At 40.3% G+C, this 25,009-nt stretch overlaps 1 protein-coding gene across 1 annotated transcript; it reads right to left on the reverse strand.

Annotated features, from left to right (window-relative positions):
• Positions 1 to 11,983: 11,983 nt before the first annotated feature.
• LOC147857720 (uncharacterized) lies at positions 11,984 to 22,089 on the reverse strand. The gene is made up of 4 exons (XM_087327551.1): positions 21,975 to 22,089; positions 21,827 to 21,891; positions 12,347 to 13,231; positions 11,984 to 12,295 (listed from the first exon to the last, which is right to left on the reverse strand). The coding sequence occupies exons 1-4, from the start codon at positions 22,087 to 22,089 to the stop codon at positions 11,984 to 11,986; spliced, it is 1,377 nt and encodes a 458-aa protein (XP_087183677.1).
• Positions 22,090 to 25,009: the final 2,920 nt, after the last annotated feature.

Raw genomic sequence — 25,009 nt, forward strand, 5'->3', positions numbered from 1 at the left:
GCAGTGGTTTCCTCGCTAGTGATGGCCTTAGTACACGACACAAAATGTGCCATCTTAGTATATTGATCGACGACAGTTAAGGTAGCATTGAACCCCTTCGAGACCGGCAGATTTGTGATAAAATCAAGACAAATAGACTACCACGGCTTACTTGGAATCGGTAAGGGTTCCAACAACCCCTATGGATGGTGTCAGGGCATCTTTGCTCGGCAGCAAGCATCACAAGATCGAACGTAGTCGTCGACAAACGTCACATATGGGGCCACCAAAAAGATCGTTGAACAAGATCCAATGTCTTAGTACTACCGAAATGTCCCACCGTTTGGGTGTCGTGGCAATTTTGGACGATTTGAAGGCAACTGGAGCAATCGGGGACATATAGAAGCTTTTTAAAGAATAACAAACCATCATGATATTCGAATTGTCGGTAGTCCGTACTTGGTTGTTGAGATTGGGAACAGGATGCCCGAGAAATATCAATGTGCACCAGAATGTCTTGAGCGAAACTATCTGTCTTCAGGCTCGCACGTATGGCATCGGTAATCCGGGAATCCATTGTAGTGTGAAAAATCCGCGTTGTGTGCAATTGTGTTGGTCCCAAGATTACTTGCTTTTGATTATCAAACGTTGGATCACTAGGACGAGGTGCAAGATATGAACGTCGTGAGAGCGCATCTACTTTTGCTTGCTGCTTCCTCGGTCGATATGTGATTTTGAAGTCAAAACGCGTGAGGAATTGAGCCCACCGAGCTTGCCGTCAATTTAGCACTCGAGCGTTCTGGAAATAAGAAAGGTTTTTGTGATCACTAAAGACGATCACTGATGTGGAGAGCCTTCTAAGAAATGCCTCCATTGCACAAAGGAATCCACGGTGGCTAATAACTCCTTGTCATGTATTTCGTAGTTGATTTCCGCGGCATCGAATTTGCGCGAATGGAAAGCCACAATATGTAACTCTTCTTTATCTCTTTGTTGAGAAAGGATGCTATTGAGGCCGAAATCCGATGCGTTGGCCTCCATGATGAATGGTTTCTTTGTATCCACATGAGCTAGAATAGGAGCCGATGTAAAGGCTTTCTTAAGGTGCCGAAAAGCCATGTCCGCTTCATTGGACCAAAGAAATGCTTATCCCTTCTTTGTAAGTTGTGTGAGAGGTAAAATAATCTTCGAGTAATCCTGTATAAACCTGCGGTAGAAGTTAGCAAAACCTAGAAAACATTGTACATCTTGTACCGACCGTGGAATTTGCCACTCTAGCACAGTTTGGACATTAGTTGGATCCATGGAGATGCCCTTTGGGAGATGATGTAGCCTAGAAATTCCACTTGTTTGCAGTCAAAGCTACATTTTTCTAGCTTGCCCTAAAGACCATTCTCGCGGAGTCGTTTTAGTACTAATAGTACATGAGAATCGTGCTCTTCCTGGGTCTTCAAACAGATATCCAAGAGGTCTCTGAATATATCATTTGCCATGTGTTGGAAGACTGCGGGTGCATTGGTTAGACCGAACGACATAATAGTATATTCGAAATGCCCATACCGCGTGCGAAAGGCGGTTTTCCATTCATCTCCTGGTCGGATCCGCACAAGGTTATACGCTCCTTGTAGATTGATTTTTGTAAAAAGCTTGGCACCATTAACTTGCTCTAAAAGACTTGATATAAGAGGAAGTGCATACCTATTCTAGATGGTGACTTTATTCAAGCCGCGGTAATCAACAACGAGACGAAGTGAGCCATCTTTCTTCTTGACAAAGAAGATGGGTGCACTGGCCGGAGATTTCGATGACGAATAAACCCGCATGCCAAGTTCTCCTCTATGTAGGCTCGAAGGACTTCTAACTCGGTGGGTGACAAGTTGTAAATTGGTCCCCATGGTGGCTTTGCTCCTGGCTATAAATCGATGGGACAATCATAGGGACGATGATGAGAAAGAGTACCGGCTTTTACCTTGTCAAACACATCGGTATAAGGATGATATTTCGTTGGAAGTTGCATTATGGATTCCTCCTTAATAGTGGTGGAAGGATGTACTGACATTGCAAATAGGAACATTGCCTCCTTGTGTCCTTCTTTGCGTAATTGACGTAGTGAAATGGTCGAAACTCTATGAGTAGATTCTTGGGGTTGTCGATGTCGGACTTCTCTTATTCTCCAATCTATGTCTGGATTATGTAATTCAAACCAAGGTAATCCCAGGACAATGGGATGCTCTGGACTACTAATTATATTAAATACTACTACACACACAAAACTACCTAGGACAACTTGAATGGGTTCTGACTCTTCTACAATATTGCCGGAAGCAATGGGATGACCATCAATGACTACTACAGATGCGGGGCAAGGAAGTTTTCTTAAGGATATCGGAGAAGCTTGGGCAAAATTTCAATCCATGAAACAGGAATTAGCTCCGGAATCTAGAAGTGCTAGGACGTGTACTGGGGGAGTACTTTTAGTTCTAACCATGACTTGGAGGGAATGGAACCACTAATGGGTTGTACAGATCTAGGGCTGTCCAACCAAACGACTCCTATTTTGGATGGACTTAATCATTTAACTCTTCATCTAATTGACTAAGGATTTCAAATTTGTTTAAGATACTTGGGCTATTAGTACTATTAATATTATCAGACACTCTATTAGTACTATTAATACTATCAGACACTCCTAAGGGAAGAATTGACTCGGGTTTAGTATAGGCTACGATTTGATTTACCTGTCTTTTTGCCCTATTGGGACAATTGATTGCGATATGCCTTGGTCCACCGCAATAAAGACATAATCGATTTCCACATCGTCGTTGCTTTTCATCTTTCGATAACGGGCCACGTCGACGCATGGTGTCGATCTCCATCGGTGTCAGGGTTTAGGGTTCGGAGAAAACGGATTGGTACTCTTGGGCGCTAACAGAAGCCATTGTATAGAAAAAGGATAAGAGGATGAGGAAAACCAAACGAAATACTAGAGGAAAAAATTGGTTCAAAATGTCACGAATAGTACTAAAACAGAGAGAGAATTAGTACTAGAGAAGGGAAGTACTATTACTACTAAGAGGACAGGACTGCGTAAGGCTCCCGAGAGGGAGGAAAGAGAAGAAAAGAGAGAGAGAGAGAGAGAGAGAGAGAGAGAGAGAGAGAGAGAGAGAGAGAGATAATGAGGACGACAGAGAGAGAGATGATGATAACAGACGATATATTATAGGAAGAGTAAGTACAAGATGGCTATGAGGCTTAAGACTGGCGTTGAACCAATTTGGTTCAAAATAATGCCTAGTGCCTTCTTTTATAGTGTTCTCAAGAGTAATCCTGAAGCTTCTAGAATGTTCCAGAGAAATCTAGAATATACATTAATTTCCTATAACAAAACTTAAATGAAAATAATATCCTACGTATTACAATAGATGGTATAATGGTCAAGAGCTCGACCCATATAACATAAGTTCATGGGTTCGAGTTTTGCTATATCATGACAGTATCAATAGAAATTCCCAATGAATGAATCACCCCGTTGATGTATTGTACTCTTCCATCAGCCAAGTGCACTGTATAGGTGTGATCACTTACAGTGGGTTGGATTCCCCATATCTGAGCCAAACGATCATTCACAAAATTGTGTGAGCTTCCCGAATCAAACAAAAATTGTACATGAGATCCTTTGATATACCCGTTTGCACGTAGTAAATCATTGGGACCCAATACATAGTGAGGGAAAGACAATTGACAATTACTTAACTGATGTGTATAGACCTGAAGGATATTAGGAATCTAACCTTTATGGTCTGTAGGTTTAGCTTTGCTCTCGTGCTCTTTCCGTTGGAGCTTTCTACATTGCTCTTTTGTACGACCCTTCTTTTTGCAAAATACGCAAAAAGATGTTGTCGCTTACAATCGCGATCCATGAATTCGTTGGGTGTCTTGCGTTTCCCAACGAATTGCGACTACTTAGTCTCGGGCGCTTCGTTGGGTTTGTTGTGGTCCTTCTTCGAAGTGCATTGATAGCGAAGAAATATTTCAACAGCCTCTTCGAAGGATTTTGGATCCTTATCGTGCACTATCCAATGATAGTCGGAATTGGGGATGTCATTGACAAAACAAGCTATTAACCAATTGTCCCCTTCTAGACCCGATTTTTGGATTTGGGTTCGAGCATGGTAGACATAGTCTTCTAGCAAGGAAAACTTCCTGCTAGAGAGGTTCATTAAAGCTTGAGCTTCCTCGGTTCGAGAGGGAGGTTGCAGAAAATGGCCCTTGAAAACTGTGACAAAATCTGTCCAGGTATCGGGCAATTTCCCCGAAGTATGGAGCCCATGCCACCACGTGGCAGCCTTACCCCCTAGTTCTCGGCTGACATATGCAATCTTCATACTATTTGGCGTGGGATAGAGCTCAAAATGAGACTCCCATTGGCCTAGCCACGTGCAGATTGCTTCTTCGGTATTCTTTCTCCCGTAAATGGCTTAACGACAAACGATGGTTCACCCTGTAGCTCATCACGTCTATTAGTCTCACGTTGTAAACTAATGACACGTGCCTCGAGAGCACTTTGAGATTGCCAAAGTTCAGTCATCTGTTGAGCGGTGAAACTAAGGTATAGGGTTATTTGTGAAAAGTACATCTCAATGGACATTTGTCCAGGAGGATTCCCTTGAGTTCCTTTCGCTTGAGCAGATGACATCGGGTCGTTATTTTGAGCCATTAAATGATTATTTCTGGCAAAGAAATAGGATAAGGTCAGACAAATAGTCATAACATCATGTCATGATGTAAACATATCATGGGTAAACATTAATCGATATCATGACCTAACATCAATACCCCTCTAGACGTATGAGATGAGGTTCAAGATCAGGTTACTATGGTAACACAAAGGTGTTTTAAAAACCATGGGGGTGACAAATTAATGTCTTTCCCTGATCTCTATATCGATTTTTTCATGGCGGCTCCCCGAGGCTCAACCATGTATGTTCGCGTCATGAGTAGTTTATACACGAAAAAAATGTTAACAATAAACTATGTTTCTGTGCCCACATATGTGGTTTTGGCTCTTTAAGTCCTATTACGAGGACCCCGAAATGCACTTAGACCTCAAGTCTAAACATGTGTTATAGTGATATGTATCAACAATGTTGTATGGTCTTGGTCATATTTGAACTTGAGACCTCGAGAACAAATGCATTAAACACTTGAGCCAAACAAGTAGGTTGCTCTTCTTGAATGTTTAATGCTTCATACGTATAAGAGATATGTGAGGCATTTGCCCATATATGTTTTTTTAAAAGAAACATATATGTCAAGAGTCCTTATTTCCCCCTCGTTTACTACAAAATATGTTGGTATGTTACCTAACCTCAAGTCTCATAATTACGATGGCATACGCCAAAGTGCAACCTAATGGTCAAGCCAAATGAGCCCTGTTTTCGTAGTAGGCCCACGTGGCCCATCACATGGTTACGTCATTACGAATGCCTCTCATAAGAATGATCTCATGGTGGCATCGTATCCATGTAATGAGGGAGGGAGGTTGGATATGTGTGTCATAAGAGCGACCTCATATGAAGTGGGTTAAGCCTTACGTACTCAACATTATTGTGGCTATGATTGTTTCATTACGTAACGAAATATGGAAGTGACCAACGGGGATGTCAACAAAAAATTGTGGAAATAGGGATGGTGAAAACGCCATTCTCACAAAAATGTGAGGACGGCCACCAAGATCCTTTTCTCGACAAGGACAACATTCGATAGAAGTCACCTAATATCAAATATACACATATGTTTACTTATCACATATATACGATCAAATACGTATACACGTGACCACATATTCCTATATTAAAAAAAATCGTAACATCAAATAGCCAACATATGATGAAATCGAGATACGTAATCGACGCATGTAGCCTCTACGCACACAAAACATCCAAAAATAAGGGACGCGTATCATTTACAACGAAATCGAGGTATTGAGCCCATACGCATACGTAACATATGTATGTGAGCGTAATACGTAATTGAGGTATTAACCTCGTACGCATATGACACTAATCACATATTAAATATATGTCAAATGAGGTATTGACCTCATACACATATGTAAACGTTTTATACAACCAATTAATTACCACAACATCATTGAATTAATGAAAACAATTACATATAGACTATACACATGATTAGATGGGAGAAGAAAAAATAGAAAAAAAATAACGAAAGAGTTACCGAAGTTCCTTTGTGGATCGTTGTTTGGATCAACGCCGACCACACATCGATTGATCACCGTCAATCAACAAAACAAAAGACAACAAAAGAAACATTAGCGCATTAGCTCGGATACCAACTGTTAGAGACATGAACTAATGTAAGCATTAGATAAGGATAGAATATAGATAGATAGGTAGAATGGAGAGAGAGAAAGAAGGGTGCCGATCCACCCGACCACCCCCCAACAAAGGGATCCATACCACCGACGTGGCTTCGAGTCGTACCTAGTGCTGGTGCGCTCGCTACAAGAGTTGACCCACCACAAGATAGAGTGTCGACGTAGTCAACAAGATGATGAAATGAGGGTAGCTAGGCCTCTTATTTATAGCAATAACGAAGGCCCCCAAGCAAGTTCACACTTGACCTAATGGGTTGACTCAATCCTGAGGATTAAAAGTAATCCTCCCCTTCTTTACACTCTCGTTTAACCCTCACACTTATCCATGTTTATAGAATACTACGGTAAATTCTCACCACGGGATATTATATGGTCATGCCCGTAACAGGTGGGTGCACTTGTTGACGCACCTGCGTGGTTCTCCTCTACAAGGAGCATCGACTGTAAGTCGAAAAATGATGGCGTATTCTCCCTTGTACATACCACCGTTCGGAACGCTCTGAACTTAGACGCTAGGCCCCCAAGACAGATCTGCACCATCTCATCTTCTGCTATAGTGATGTTGATAGAGGCAAGTGAGTCACAGATCTCTTTGATTCGGGCCGTGCAATCGGCTACCAACATGTCTTTCTGTTGGACATTGCTCAACTCCTGTCGGAGTTGCAACTTATGGGTCGTAGTGCTTGCCACGAAAACCTTCTTCAGGTTTCCCCAAGCTTCTTTTGGCATCTTGGCCTCTCGAACATGGCTTAGCAGTTGGTCTCCGACACTAGATACAAAGCAGTACATCACTCTGCTTGCCGCTTGTTCCCACAATGGGAAATCCTTGTGTGCCGCATCAGGTGTTGTGCCGTTAGCTCCGTCGACATAGCTCCAGTATTCATGCCCAAGCAGGTACTGGTGCATCTTGTATGACCAAGATGCATAGTTGGATCTGTCGAGCTTCTCCACCGAGAGCGAGCTAGCCATTCCTCTGTCCATCACTTCTCTTTCTGTTCTTACCGAGTCTTAGGGTTTGTCTTTAGATGCTGATGTCGGCTGCAGAGGTTCTCAACCCTAGCGCTTTGATACCATGTAAAAAGAATAGCGTGCGGAAGCAATAGAAAACCGAACACAGAAATGCAGGTTTAATGGAGAGCTTGAATATACACAGTACACGAGAGAGATAGAGAAAGAGCAGAACTTAAATCTATTATCAACAACTCTATAAAATTCTTTGTACATACAACGTGCTCAACAACACTATATATACAAGTCTTAAGAGGACTGACAGAACTACGGTGTACTTCAATGCTCACACGAGCGTCTGACACTAACTACGAGACATTAACTACCTAGTAGTCTAGGCTGCTACTAGGCTTCCAGTTACTGCTAGATCTGGCTAACCGGCTCCCCAGCTCATCGGCTCATCCGACCGGATGCCGATCCGGCTTAGGCTTATTCAACCGATCCAGATCCGGTTGAGCTTGCTGCCAAACAAATCGTCGGTCCACTTCCGATTACATGTTCTCTCTAGGTAGCGCGACTGTTGCGTGGAGTGGCAAAAAGCAGCCGACTATTGCTGTATCGAGCACTAAGGCCGAGTATCAGGGCGCTACCATTGCCACCTGTGAAGCCATATGGCTTCGACAGTTGCTGTAGGACCTCCGAATCAAAGTCCCGACTCTGATCCCGATCTAATGCGACAACATGAGCATCATGCAACTAGTCAACAGCCCCATGTTCCATGCTCATACGAAGCATATAGAAGTGCATTAACACTTTGTGTGCAAGTGGGTCCTCACCGATGAAGTCGAACTCTGGTATGTCCGGATAGATCGGTAGGTTGCCCACATCTTCACAAATGCACTTCGAACTGACAAGTTGCAACATTTTTCGAAGATGCTTGGTCTTCAACATCTCGCCATGCAGCAGTTGAGGGGGAGAACCGATACTGGTATGGGGAAAACTAGAACAGAAACCGGTAAGGCATGTAATGGCATTGGACAAGGAGCCGGAGAGAAGGAAACCGAAACAGGGGGAGCCAAGGGCGAAAATGTAGCCAAATCTGAGCAAGTTGGAACAAGCGGCGACGGTGATAGAGTCAAGAAGGACAGAGTCGACCAGAAGGAGAAGACTAAGACCTGGACGTGGTTCGATTAGGTAAAGGGCCTGAAGATTGAGGATGAATTGGAGACAACCAATTTGGACAAGAGCTGGAACGAATTGGAGTCACCCGATTCGGAAGGCGTGTTTGATTCGGAGGAGCCAGATCAACTGAAGGCCAAACGAATGAGGACGCAGTGGAAGTCAACACCAACACAAAGGATCTGAAGGGTCGAAACGCGCCGGAGTCGCAACAACGAAAGAGTTGAGATGGGCCTTATGAGCATACAAGCCGACCAAGAAGGGTCGTGGGAGGCGGAAACAGATGGTTTGAGGAGCGCGAACAAGGCAAGAAGACGACAGAAGAAGCCAACTACAAGGCTCGGCAAACACTAACACAACGATCTGACCTCAAGTTGAGCTTGAGGGGGAGTGTTGAGCGGACAAACTCAATCGGAGCCGGATCGATATCCAGAACGGAGAACCGGATAGGTATCCCGAACTAAGAGCCGGATCAGAGAGACTAATCGGATTGTAACCAATAGGCCGTTAGAGGCCTATGGATCTAGCCTACTACGTAGGTATATTCCTTGGAGTTAGTGTTAGTCGCTCGTATGAGCATTGAAGTACATGTCAGTTCTTTTAAGGATTGTATAAAAAGTGTTATGTAGGACATTCGTATATACAATGTTATTATTTTGAATTGTTTTTCTATTCTGCTCTCTCTGTCTCTTCCATGTATTCAAGCTTCCATTAAACCTTGTTTTCTGTTTTCTGTTGCTATCCGGGTAAGCCGGTTTCATCTACAAGCTTCCGCATATTAATCTTTACACAAAACTATATGATTGCATATGAGTTCATCAAAAGGGGTTTAAATTAATTAGTGAGATACAAAAAATATATATAAGGGTATTAATAAATATTTGAAAATATATTTACATAAGGGTATTATCAATTATGCTGGAAAAAAAAGTTACATTAGCCCATTAAATATTAGATATTTCAATTAGATAGTAAAGTATATATTATGCAAACAATACTCAAATTTGTAGTAGCATATATAAATACATACATACATATACATGCATGCATGCATGCATATATACCTACATTCAAACATTACATCCATGAATATGTATATACATACATTACACCCATTTATACATGCATACTGACTAAACATAAATATATGTACAAATATATATCACCATATGTAAATATGTACATACACATGCATACACATTAGAATCGATCATATATATTGACATACATATATACATAATACATACATAAAATTAATTACATATTACATATATACATAAACATTCCTACAAACATATTTTATATATTACATATTACACACATATATTATTATACACACAATTATATACAAATGCAAATATACATACAAAACACACAAAAATAAATTACGTATTTATATATACACATACACATACACATTAATACCTAAGATTACATATTATATGTATACAAATCTTCATACTTACAAACAAATTACATATATTAGATATATATACACGTGCACACACACATAAATAAATTAGATATTACATAGCGTATAATCCATACCTATTACACAATATACAAATTTACTCATACATAAATTATATATATACATACATAGATATATTACATATGTACATACATATTCCACATATCACCATATATATAGATTATACTAGACCATACAAACCACAATACTTACATATGTACATACACACACACACACACACACACACACACACACACACTAGATATATATGTATACTTACACATACATTGGATATATTCATGCATATTACGTACATATTACAAACATTCATCCATATACAAGCCATATACATACTAAACATGAAAATATCCCAACAATATAAATACATAAATACATTACATATATACACATTCATACATTTACATACATATGACCAAATACACACACATATACATACATTGGATATATACATACATATTATGCACATATGTATTACAAACACATTCGTACTCATCGAATCATGTATATTGACATATACATATATGCATACACATACATACATACATATGTACATACATATTCCACATATCACCATATATATATATGTACATATGCCTACAATGTTATAAGTTTTACAAACATACATCCATACACATATATACATATATTACATACATGCATACACATAAATATGTTACATACACATATGTACATACATATCATCACAAACTACAATACATACATATATACATACGCATACATAAATATTACGAACAAACATCCACACACTCATGTATGCATATATGCATACACTGACTGTTACACATACAAACATACATATATTACATATGACATATATACACATATGTACATTCCTGCATGTACATACATACATTGCATATGCATATATTACAATCACACATTCATATACATTGACATTTGGATATATGCATACACATACATACACACACACACACACACACACACACACACACACACACACACTTACTTACTTACTTACTTACATACATACATTACATATGGATATATGTATACACAACATACATTACATATGGATATATGCATACACAGACATACATTACATATGCATACACATATGTACATTCGTACGTGGACATAACTATTTCGTTTGCACATTGTTACATATACATACATTAGATATATACATAAATATTAGGGAAAAGTACCAGGATACCCCTGGAAGTTTGTTTATTTACCAGAATGCCCCTGGAAGTTTCAAATTTACCAAACTACCCCTATCTCCAAAAAAATACACTTTATAAAGTAATTATACACTCAAATCTACAAGCCCTATTTACCAAAATACCCTTAAACCTAAACTTATTTACCATAATGCTATTATATGCCTATTTTGACCAATTTATACCACTTTTATTTTTCAAAATACATCATAAATCAAACAAAATTATCAAAATTATATTATATATCAAAAATTTCAATTGAAAAGTTGCCTTCAAATCCAATTCTATGAATTTACACCGAGTTATATTGGCTTAATCCCATAAAACCGAAATTTGTGATTGAAATGACCAGAATGTAATCTTAAAACCAAAACATTTGATCACACACCAAATTTTACCATTGTGATGCCATTTTGAAGCCAAATTCCATGAATTTGCGGATTCACAAACAATTTGTAGCCAAAATGTTAAACCAAATCTCATGAAAAACTTTGCTACGAAAATGTCATTTTAAACGAAATCTCACATAACACTTTTCTATTAAAATGCCATCTTAAACCAAATTTCATGATATACACTAAATTTTGTTAGCAAAATGCAATCACCACTAAATCTCCCCAATCTAATCAAATTTAAAAATGATTGCAAACCAAAATTAATTATCGAAATGTAATAATTGCATGTTGATTTTGATCCGTCTACAAAAAGTGTAATTCCAAAAATGTCCACAAAATCAAATATATCTATTGACTCAACAAAATATCTAATAATGCATAATCGTCACTAAATTGGGGCTCTACAACTGCGAGCATTGTGTCCTTTCCCACGGCACCTTCCACAACGATGTTCTTTCTTCTTTGCGCCTTCTTCTATTGTGCCTATACGTTTAGTTTTTGGACGTCCAGGAGGTCTTCGTGTGGCTGGTGGTAACATGCCTCCAACAATATTATCATACGTAACAACAAGAGGAAATATTGGCTCCTTGTAAGTATCACAATATAATTGCAACAAATATGCCTTGTGTGCAAAAGATTGAACTCTTTCTTTTTGAAACAAAATAGCAGCCGCTACATGTGCACAAGGTAACCCCATATCCTACCATTAGCCACAAGTACATATCTTATTATCCACATAAACAATCCTAACATGTTTCGGAGTATGGATCTCAAAAACATCATTAGTAGATGGCAAAATACGATATAGTCTTCCACGTTGTATGGATTCTCTAATAAATTTCTCTACATGTCCAACCAATGCATCATGTGTTATCTCTCCATTAACCAATCCAATATGTGCTTTAGAAGTTTCTCCATTAACCCTCCTTTCATAAAACCATGACATTATCTTCTCGCGTATCAATTCCATCATCCCTAGAATAGGCATAGCTCTAGTCTCTAACAACCATGCATTTAGGGACTTGGCAATGTTAGATGTCAAGTGTCCAAACCTTTTCCCTAAAAACTTACATGTAGCCCAATGTGAGGGGTCGGCAGTGCTCATTAGCCATTCAGCTGCATTACTATTTAAAGTGCGTATTTCTCCAATGATAACATCAAAGTCTTGAGTATTAGTTGTATTTGCCGCTTTCCACAACATCCCCAATAGTTTACTGCTTTTAAAAGCTTTTCTGAAATTGTGTGATAGATGGTGCATGCAATATCCATGTGATGTATCATTGCCAAACACCAGCATGACACCATCCACTAAACCCTTTTGTCTATCTGAAATAAACGTTAGTGGATCTGTGTGTCGAAGAACATCCTTTAAACATTGAAGAAACCAACACCAATTATCATCATTCTCTGCTATTACTACACCAAATGCAATCGGAAACAAAGCACCTTGTGCATCAATGGTAGTAGCGGTGAGAAGGATTCCTAGATATTTTCCTTTCAAATGAGTTCCATCTAGACCAATTATTGGTCTACAATGCATTAAACCATTTATGCTTGCATTGTAAGCAATGAATATGTGAAGAAAGCGACCTTTAATTGTTTCTTGAACATATGCCACACTACCAACATTAGAGATCTAGTTACTAAAGTAAGCTTAAGATAAGGATAAACTAATGATAGATAGAAAGGAGAAAGAGAAAGAAGGGTGTTGATCCACCCAACCACCCCCGAGCAAAGGGATCGAAACGGACTCGAGCCTCGATCGGCGTCCTATACCACCGTCGTGGCGTCAAGTTGTACCTAGTGCTGGCGCGCTCGCTACAAGAGTTGGCCCACCACAAGAGCAGAGTCTCGATTTAGTCAAAAGATGCTCAAATGAGGATAGCTAGGCCTCTTATTTATAGCGATACCCAAAGCCCCCAGGCAAGTTCACACTTGACCTAATGGGTTGTCTCAATCCCGAGGATTAAAAGTAATCCTCCCCTTCTTTACACTCTCGTTTAACCCTCACACTTATCCATGTGTATAGAATACTACGGTAAATTCTCACCACGGGATATTAAATGGTCATGCCCGTAACATACTCCCCTTCTTTAAAACATTGCACTCTTACAATGGAAAGTTAGGGAAGTTTGTTCTTAGAGTATTCTCGTGTTCCCATGTGGCATCTTTGATAGATTTGTTCATCCATTTAATTTTAAATTCTCGGATTTCTTTAGTACGTAACTTTTTTGTTTTAACATTGAGAATTCTTTCTGGTACATCTGGTTTCGAAGATAAATCTTCAGAAGTAACTAGAGTTTCAGTTGTAACTGTGTTGTCGCCAGAACCTAGAAGTTCTTTTAGACGACTCACATGGAAGACTGGATGAATTCCAACACCATCGGGAAGAGTGAGACGATAGGCTGATGACCCAATGCGTTTGAGGACTGTAAAAGGTCCACAAAACCGTGGGGCTAACTTAGCGCACTTACCCGTCGACAATGTCTTAGAATTGTGAGGTACACGTAAAAATACCTTCTGTCCAAGGTTGAACACACGAGGTTGCCTATGATGGTCGGCATAAAAACGCGCTCTATCTTGAGCTGTTTTTATATTATCTCGTGCAATATGCAACATATCTTGCATATCCCGAAGAAAGTTTTGCGTACTTCGCAACTCATCATGATGTATATTAACATCAATCGGGGCTCGTGGCTGAAAACCATACATCAACATAAAAGAACTATATCCCGTCGACGTATGCTTGGAGCTGTTATAAGCAAACTCCAAAATTGAGAGATAACGTTCCCATTTTGTTGGTTTTGCACCAACGTATGCTCGAAGCATGTCCTCAATAATTTGATTTACTCGTTCTGTCTGTCCATCGGATTGAGGATGATCTGTGGAGCTCATGCTCAACGTAGTTTCTAACTTCTTAAAGACTTGCGTCCAGAAGTCACTAGTAAACTTTGGATCTCGATCACTCACGATATCCATTGGTAACCCATAAAAACGAAATAATTCGTCAACGAATTGGTAAGCCAATTCAGGAGCTGTTACCGTGGTTTTAGTAGTAATAAATCTGGCCATTTTAGTTAGTCGATCAACGACAACCCAGATGGCATCATGACCTTTTTGGGTGCGAGGATGGCTAACAATAAAATCCACAGATATACTTTCTCACTTATTATTGGGAATGTCCAAGGGATGTAAAAGTCCTACGGCTTTAAGTCGCTCGGCTTTGTTAACCTGACACTGGTGACATTTAGTCACATAGCTATGTATGTCAGGACGCATCTTAGGCCAATAAAATTGAGTGGAGATGAGAACGAGTGTACGATGTATTCCAGGGTGCCCTTCTGAGGGTGCATCATGGCATTAAAAAAGAATCCTCTTTTTGACCTCGGGTAAATCTGGAACACAAACCTTCCCATTACGGTAGAGCAAACCGTTAACAATGTGGAAGTATTCGTCCGAGGATGTGGTGGTGTCTGTTCCAGACTCAACTCTTGCCCAGTATTTTGCAAAATAATTGTCATCAGGATACTTTCCTCAAAGGTGATCCTAATGATCTGATGTTATTTCAGTGAAGCTAAGCATATTAACTTCACGGATGCGACTTAGTGCATGAGCGACAGTGTTCATGGAACCTTTACGATATCATATGGAAAAATCAAAGTCCTGGATGAGATTAGCCCATCGTGCCTTACGACCTTTCAGGTCTTGTTGGTCACAAAAATATTTTAAAGGACTCGTGATCCTTAGTTACCACAAAGCGATTTCCATAAAGATAATGGCACCATGTTTTGAGCGCATGTATAACTGCAAATAATTCCTTTTCTTGAACGGTATACCGACATTGAGCAGAAACAAGTTTCTTACTCTCGAATGCTATTGGTTTACCATCTTGATACAAGACATCACCTATAGCATAATCGCTTGCATCGGTTTCAACCTCAAAAGGTTTTGAAGGATCAGGTAAAAGAAGTGAAGGAGCCTTACAAACCAGGTCGTTGAGTTCCTTAAAGGCAAGGTCTAGTGTAGTATTCCACACAATAGGTTTTGTAGACTTACGCATTTGACCTTTTAAAAGATCAGTAAACGACGTTGTCAATTGGTAGTAATTACGAAGAGACTTTCGCAAAAACCCAACAAAACCAAGGAATGATCGAACTTCTCGAATATTCCGAAGAGTGGGCCAAAGCTTGATTTTCTCAATGCGAGAAGGATCAATTTCAACTCCTCGTTCCGTTATGAGATGTCCTAGATAAGTAATTGATTTCTTGAAGAACTCATATTTTGAGATCTTCGCGTAAAACTATTTGTCACGCAATGTTTATAAAACAAAGCGGACATGTCTAGCATGTTCTTGTAATGTACGGCTATAAACTAAAATATCATCCAAGAAAATAACGACAAATTTTCCAAGTTGTTCTCGGAAAATGTCATTCATTTCTTGTTGAAATGTAGCCAGAGCATTGGTCAAACCAAAAGGCATAACCAAAAACTCATAATGGCCATAGAGCGTACGAAATGCCGTTTTAGGAACATCGTCCTCACTTATACATATTTAATGGTAGCCAGTACGGAGATAAAGTTTCGTAAAATACTGAGCTCCCTGGAGACGGTCAATTAGATTGTCAGCCTGGGGAAATGGATACAAATTCTTGATCGTCACTTTATTCAAGCGTCGGTAATTAATACACATACATCATGTGCCCTCTTTCTTTTTAACCAAGAGAACTGGTGCACCCCATGGAGATTTACTATAACGTATATAACCTATTCGTAAATAGTCCTTGAGTTGCTTAGATACCTCATCCTCTTCGGATTGACTTAAGCGATAAGGAGGTATACTTATTGGTGCAACACCAGGTACAATATCTATACGATGGTCTATATTACGTTTAGGAGGTAAGCCATCTGGTAGTTCACTCACAAAAACATCACGAAAATCATTTAAGATTTCATCAATTTCTTGTTGTTCAAAATATGTTAATTGAACCGAGACATTATCAATATTATAAACGTGAATGTCCGGATCAAGTACACAATAAAATAGAGTAGAACAAGACAACTCGGATATTGATGGACACGAGGAAACAATCGAGAGGGATTGTTTTTTTACACATTGAATAAAATGAGTACAAATGTAATTGAATGATGAACCCAATCAATAGATAAAGAAGAGTTTTTAATATAAAACCAGGGATAACCCAGTATTACATCAGTGGTACAAAGATTCATTACATGGAAGCCTACTTCCTCTACATAAGTATCAATAGAAATTCCTAATGAATGAATCACCCCGTTGATGTATTGTACTCTTCCATCAGCCAAGTGCACCGTGTAGGTGTGATCACTTATGGTGGGTTAGATTCCCCATATCTGAACCAAACGATCATTCATAAAATTGTGTGAGCTTCCCGAATCGAATAAAAATTGTAAAGGACATCCATTGATATACCCGTTTGCACGTAGTTAATCATTGAGACCCAATACATAGTGAGGGAAAGAACATTGACAATTACTTAAATGATGTGTATAGACCTGAAGGACATTAGGAATCTGACCTTTATGGTCTGCAACTTTAGCTTTGTTGTCGTGCTCTTTCCGTTGGAGCTTTTGACATTGATATTTTGTATGACCCTTCTTTTTGCAGAATACGCAAAAAGGATGTTGTCGCTTACAATCGCGATCCAGGAATTCGTTGGGTGTATTGCATTTTCCAACAAATTGCGACTGCTTAGTCCTGGGCGCTTCGTTGGGTTTGTTGTGGTCTTTCTTCAAAGTGCGTTGATAGTGAAGAACTATTTCAACGGCCTCTTCGAAGGATTTTGGATCCTTATCGTGCACTATGTAGTGATAGACCGAATTGGGGATGCCATTGACAAAAGAAGCTATCAACCAATTGTCCCCTTCTAGATCCGATTTTTGGATTTGGCTTCTAGCATGGTGAACATAGTCTTCTAGCGACGAAAATTTCCTGCTAGAGAGGTTCATTAAAGCTTGTGCTGCCTCGGTTCGAGAGGGAGGTTGTAGAAATTGGCCCTTAAAAACCGTGACAAAATCTGTCTAGGTATCGGGCAATTTCCCCATAGTACGGAGCCCACGCCACCAGGCGGTGGCCTTACCCCCGAGTTCTCGGCTGACATATGCAATCTTCGTACTATTTGGCGTGGGATAGAGCTCAAAATGAGACTCCCATCGTCCCAGCCATGTGCAGATTGCTTCTTCGATTCTTTCCTTTTTTTCTCCCGTAAATGGCTTAATGACAAACGATGGTTCACCCTGTAGCTCATGAGGCCTATTAGTCTCATGTTGTAAACTAATGACACGTGCCTCGAGAGCACTTTGAGATTGCCAAAGTTCGGTCATTTGTTGAGCGGTGAAACTAAGGTATAGGGTTAGTTGTGAAAAGTACATCTCAATGGACATTTGTCCAGGAGGATTCCCTTGAGTTCCTTTCGCTTGAGCGGATGACATCGGGTCGTTATTTTGAGCCATTAAATGATTATTTCTGGCAAAGAAATAGGATAAGGTCAGACAAATAGTCATAACATCATGTCATGATGTAAACATATCATGGGTAAACATTAATCGATATCATGATCTAATATCAATACCCCTCTAGACGTATGAGATGAGGTTCAAGATCAGGTTACTATGGTAACACAAATGTGTTTTAAAGACCATGGGGGTGACAAATTAATGTCTTTCCCTGATCTCTATATCGATTTTTTCATGGCGGCTCCCCGAGGCTCAACCATGTATGTTCGCGTCATGAGTAGTTTATACACGAAAAAAATGTTAACAATAAACTATGTTTCTGTGCCCACATATGTGGTTTCGGCTCTTTAAGTCCTATTACGAGGACCCTGAAATGCACTTAGACCTCAAGTCTAAACATGTGTTATAGTGATATGTATCAACAATGTTGTATGGTCTTGGTCATATTTGAACTTGAGACCTCGAGAACAAATGCATTAAACACTTGAGCCAAACAAGTAGGTTGCTCTTCTTGAATGCTTAATGCTTCATACGTATAAGAGATATGTGAGGCATTTGCCCATATATGTTTTTTTAAAAGAAACATATATGTCAAGAGTCCTTATTTCCCCCTCGTTTACTACAAAATATGTTGGTACGTTACCTAGCCTCAAATCTCATAATTACAATGGCATACGCCAAAGTGCAACCTAATGGTCAAGCCAAATGAGCCATGTTTTTGTAGTAGGCCCACGTGGCCCGTCACATGGTTACATCATTACGAATGCCTCTCGTAAGAATGATCTCATGGTGGCATCGTATCCATGTAATGAGGGAGGGACGTTGGATATGTGTGTCATAAGAGTGACCTCACATGAAGTGGGTTAAGCCTTATGTACTCAACATCATTATGGCTATGATTGTTTCATTACATAACGAAATCGAGGTCATGAACGGGGTTGTCAACAATAAAAAATTGTTGAAAAAGGGATGGTGACAACGCCATTCTCACAAAAATGTGAGGACTGCCACCAACATCCTTTTCCCGACAAAGAAAACTTTCGATATAATCATGTAATAACGAATATACACATATGTTTACTTATCACATATATACGATTAAATACGTATATATGTGACCACATATGCCTATATTAAAAATATCGTTATATTAAATAGCCACAAATGATGTGATCAAGATACGTAATCGAGGTATATACCTCTACGCACACGAAACATCCACAAATAAGATATCATCGTAATATGGAATTGAGGTATTGACGTCTTACGCATACGAGACCAAACGCATATCCTTTACAACAAATCAAGGTATTAAACTCATACGCAAACGTAACATATGTTCGTGAACGTAATACGTAATTGAGGTATTAACCTAGTACGTTGTCGCGAAAATACGACGAGGATACGTGAAAGTTGAGGCAAGACCCCAGGGCCTTTGTCTAGAGGATATCAAATTCGTGTATTTATGTACTAAGAATTAACCGAAATGAGAAAGATTAACAAATTTCATTAATAAAAGGGAAAGAAAGATTACAATCAATCCCAAGATTGGAATTACAAAAGTTTTATCTTATGGAGATGATTAGAATAATAGATTAGAGGAAATAAGAGATTATGATTCTTGAGTGATATGGCTTTGACAAGGAATTTTGGATTTTGAGAGATTGCTTCCGTATGGAAATTATGGTTTACTTGAGAGATAGCTTCCGTATGGAAATTATGGTTTACTTGAGGGATAGCTTCCGTAGGGAAGATTAGGGTTATTGGCTTCGATAATATAAGAGAGCTCCCCCAAAGAAAAGGAAAAAAAATTAAGATAATATGGAGAGTGAGTCCTAGTGTAGGAAAAAAAATGGAATAAATATGGAGTTCTCCCTTGATCATAGCCTTTCCACTTTTTGTTGCATGGCCTCTACTTTTAGTTGCCTAGCTTTTTCTTTTGGTTGCATGTGACTGTCCACATGACCTTTACTTTTTCCATGCAATCCAACTTTAGTTGCTTGCGTCCACATGGCCTTTACTTTAGTTTGTTGCATGATCCAACCTTTCGTCCGTCCGCGTCCAACCTCGTCCAGTAGTCGATTCCATTTTGCTTGCCGGCCGGTTCCGATTCCGGTTTTGCTTGCCAGCCGGTCCCGGTTTGCTTGCCGGTTCCGGTTCCGGTTTTGCTTGCCGACTGGCCCCGGTTTGCTTGCCGGTTCCGGTTCTGGTTTTGCTTGCCGGCCGGTTTTCGGTTTGCATACCGGTTCCGATTCCGATTTGCTTGTCGGCCGGTTTTCGGATTTGCTTACCGACCGGTTTCCGGATTTGCTTATCGCACCCGTTTTCCGGATTTGCTTACCGGCCGGTTTTCAGTTTTAGGGAATTTGACCACCATCATCCATCACAACAAAGTGGCCAAAGTGCTCTTAGCAAAAATGAAAAATGAGGGAGCTCAAGGTGTTTATATAGCCAAGGCCTTAACTTTCCTATCTATGTGGGATAGTTCTAATTTCCCTATCTTCTCAAACTTTATTTTCTCATAACTTGATATGTATTTCTCCATTTTGTATATAGTAAAATACATTTTGAAGCTCTTGAGTATATCATCTTTCTATAGTAAGCTACTAATCTAATCTATAATAATTATTTCATTATTTTTTTACATAGTGTGTGAAGATTCACACGACAACGCATACGACACTCATCACATATTATTTATATGTCAAACGAGATATTGACCTCGTGGACATATGTAAACGTTTTAGATAATCAATTAAATACCACTACAACATCATTGACTTAATGAAAAAAATGACATATAAACTAAACACATGATTAGATGGGAGAAGAGACAATAGAAAAAAAAATTACGGAAAGAGTTACAAAAGTTCTTTGTTGATCGTTGTCTGAATCAAGGCCAACCGCACATCGATCGATCACCATCAATAAAAAGACAAAAGATAAACAAAGAAACATTACTACATAGCTTTGATACCAAATATTAGAGATCTAGGTACTAAAGTAAGCTTAAGATAAGGATAAACTAATGATAGATAGAAAGGAGAAAGAGAAAGAAGGGTGTCGATCCACCCGACCACCCTCGAGCGAAGGGATCGAAATGGACTCAAGCCTCGATCGGCGTCCTATACCACCATCGTGGCGTCGAGTCGTACCTGGTGCTGGCACGCTCGCTACAAGAGTTGGCCCACCACAAGAGCAAAGTCTCGATGTAGTCAAAAGATGCTCAAGTGAGGGTAGCTAGGCCTCTTATTTATAGCGATACCCAAGGCCCCCAGGCAAGTTCACACTTGACCTAATGGGTTGTCTCAATCCCAAGGATTAAAAGTAATCCTCCCTGTCTTTACACTCTCGTTTAACCCTCACATTTATCCACGTGTATAGAATACTACGGTAAATTCTCACCACGGGATATTAAATGGTCATGCTCGTAACAACCAAGATTAGCTTCTAAAATGTTTTGGCAATAATTTCGAAGATTTCGATATGCAAATACATGATCCCCATGGATTTGAGCATGTGCACTTTCTTTTTCTTTCCACGCTACCCTATAAGAGATCATGACACCTTTTTCACGATACACATCACCATTAGTTCCTTCAGTGTGTATGTAGGATGTTCTTTAAACTTCTCCAATGTTGTTTCAACCAACCATTTTGAGCTTACTCTTTGTTCCCTAAGTGTTGAGTGCCACCACATTTATGTTCTTCCCTATTCTTCTTGATATGACATTTTGGACCTCCTTCAATACAAGATGCATGCAACCTCCATCGACATCCAGAATTTTTGCATGCAATAGTTTATCTAGCAAAAGTCATGTGAGAACAAATTTAAGATTAAAAGTCAAGTGAGTGTAAGAGCATATGAGTGCAAAATTCATGTGAAACTTGTTTTATCCGACTTGATCACTCTTAGCTCAAGATGAGAGCCAATTGCATCATCTCTCACAGCTTGTCGAAGCTCCTTCAAAGAGTCAAACTGCCTTCCCTCCACCAAAGCCATTCTATGAGAGACATCAAACAACGAAATGAGAGAGAGACGGAGAGAAGAAGAGGAAGAAGTGAGTTTCAACCCTCCAATGTATGCAAAACATTATCAATCTGGCTATAAAATACCACATTTATTCTCTGATAAAAAAGAAGAAGACGAAGAAGTGAGTTTCAACCCTCTAAGGTGTCAAAACCAAGAGAGAAGGTAAAGTGATAGAAGAAAGATATAAAGAGATCACAAGAAGAGGAATGAAATGATAAGAGAAGAATGAATGTATTAAAGTAGAATAAGAATGGATACAAGATAGGCGATGAGAGCTTAAGACGGGTGTTGATTCGAATTAGTTTTGAGAAGAATTGTATGTCCATATTTATAGGTTCCTATAGAATAACCTAGTGATTTCTATAATGTTCTAGAATGTTCTAGACCTAGAATATTCTAAGATGTTCTAGGATGTTCTAGGATGTTCTAGAACATTTACAATATCAGTCTATTATAAGAAGTAGCTTTTATTATTTCATATAATCATATGTTATCTTAATGGTTAGGATCTTGATTATGTATTACAAGGTCTTGGGTTCAAGCCCAAGTGAAGCCACATAATGTTCACGGATTCATGACACTATCCCTCCTCTTAAAACGACAAGTGGAAGGAGTTGTTAACAATGCAGGGTCGGGTTTGTTGGGATAGTGACGATGGAAGTCGTCAATAAGAGCTTTAGCATTAAAAACATTATCAACGGGTTCCCATGTGCGATCACTCGGAGTATAGCCTAGCCAATCAACTAGATAATACAACTTATTGCGCACAATCTTTGAATTAAGAATGGAGGCTACCTCATACTCTGGGCCATTAGCAAGTTGGAGAGGAGGCGGTGGTGGCACGACACGATTGGGAATCGAGCTGGTGTGGTAAGGTTCGAAAAGAGAGTTGTGAAAGACTGGATGAAGCCGCAAACTTGTAGGAAGATCAAGACGGAATGTTGCATCATTAATCCGCTTCGTGATGACAAAAGGACCCAAGCGTTTATAATCTAGTTTATCACATGGTCGAGTAGTCTTTATGTGACGGCATAACAACCATACCCTGACGGGAACTCAACGCTCCTTATACACAATGCTAAGCCACAACCGAGTTTCTTTCCGTACACAGAAAAACATGTAATGAATCGCGACACAAAGAAGAGAAATGGTACACAGGAGGTTTACGTGGAAAACCCCCAAACTAGGGGAAAAAACCACGGCAGCCCACAGGCTGCAAACTGTCACTATGTATGAATGTACAAAACAGTGAGTTCACGGAGGCAACGACCTCGGACTCACGCTCTTCGCCACAGGCGGCGGTTACAACAGAGGCAATGATCTCTCTCTCTGTACAACGTTACGTGCTCTCTCTTCTTCTTGCACCAACAAGGAGAAAATAACCACTACAAAAAATTTGCCCTAAGTCATATTTATACTAATATGACTTTTCGGCTATTTACAAATATAGCCTCGATGGGCTCTCAGAAACATATTTACGAATATGTCTCTTCCTTCGGTTCTCACCGGTTCTATACCATTCGGCTCTCCGTAGCCGGGTACTCCTCATCCGGTTCACACCGGGCCTGCACCATCCGGCTCTCCGTAGCCGGGTACTCCTCATTCGGTCTTCACCGGGCCTGCACCATCTGGCTCTCCGTAGCCGGGTACTCCTCATCCGGTCTTCACCGGGCTTGCACCATCCGGCTCTCCGTAGCCGGGTACTCCTCATCCGGCTCACACCGGGCCTGTATCATCCGGCTCTCCGTAGCCGGGTACTCCTCATACCGTTTCGGCCTCGGCCTATCGGAGGGTGTTCTTCTCCCTTCCCATCTGGAGGGATCTGTTTCCCAACAAACTCCCCCTTCACTCCGGCATGGGGTGTCTTACCAGCCCGATCTTCTTACGACATGCGTTCAGCTTGTCGGTTGTCAACACTTTGGTCAGCATATCTGACCCGTTCTCAGTCGTGTGGATCTTCGTCAGTGCGAACTCTTGGTCATCTAATCTTTCCCGGATCCAGTGATACCTCCGCTGGATATGCTTCGTCCGGGAATGGTAGGCCGCATTCTTAGCAAGGTGGATGGCACTTTGACTGTCGCAATAGAGTCGGTATTCCTCTTGCCGTTTACCGAGCTCTCCGATGAAGTCCTTTATCCATAAAATTTCCTTGCCGGCTTCCACAGCCGCCATGTACTCCGCCTCCGTGGTTGAGAATGCAACCGTCTTCTACAGCCTCGACTGCCACGAAACAGCTCCCCCTGCATATGTCATTACATACCCGGATGTCGATCGGCTGGTATCCACATCAGCCGACATGTCCGAATCGGTGAAACCGTCCAGTTGAGGTTTTCCGGAGCCGAATCGGAGACACATATTTGAAGTGCCCTTCAAATACCGGAGTATCCACTTGACCGCCTTCCAGTGCTCCTTGCCGGGATTACTCATGAACCGGCTCACCACCCCGACTGCGTATCCTATATCCGGTCGGGTACAAACCATTGCGTACATCAAGCTCCCGACGGCAGAGGCATATGGAATCTTCATCATATCTGCCTTCTCTCCTTTCATCTTCGGGCTTTGCTTTCCGGATAGCTTGCAGTTTGCCGGAAGTGTTGATCCGACCGGTTTTGCATCTGACATGTTGAACTGGTGAAGCACCTTTGTCACGTACTTCTCCTGTGACAGCCATAATTGCTTCGCTTTCCAGTTACGGATGATGTACATCCCCAGCATCTGTCTTGCCGGACCCAAGTCTTTCATTGAGAAGGTCCGGTTGAGAGCCTTCTTCAGCATCCGTATTTTGACTTGTTCCCGTCCGACAATCAACATGTCATCCACGTACAGGAGGAGTATCAGGAAATCCCCTCCTTCAAACTTCTTCACAAACACGCAGTGATCAGCCTGCGTC

Source organism: Azolla caroliniana, unplaced genomic scaffold (genome assembly GCF_043228905.1).
Source record: "Azolla caroliniana isolate FFs.n. ecotype wild unplaced genomic scaffold, voAzoCaro1.0.p SCAF_11, whole genome shotgun sequence".
NCBI lineage: Eukaryota > Viridiplantae > Streptophyta > Polypodiopsida > Salviniales > Salviniaceae > Azolla > Azolla caroliniana.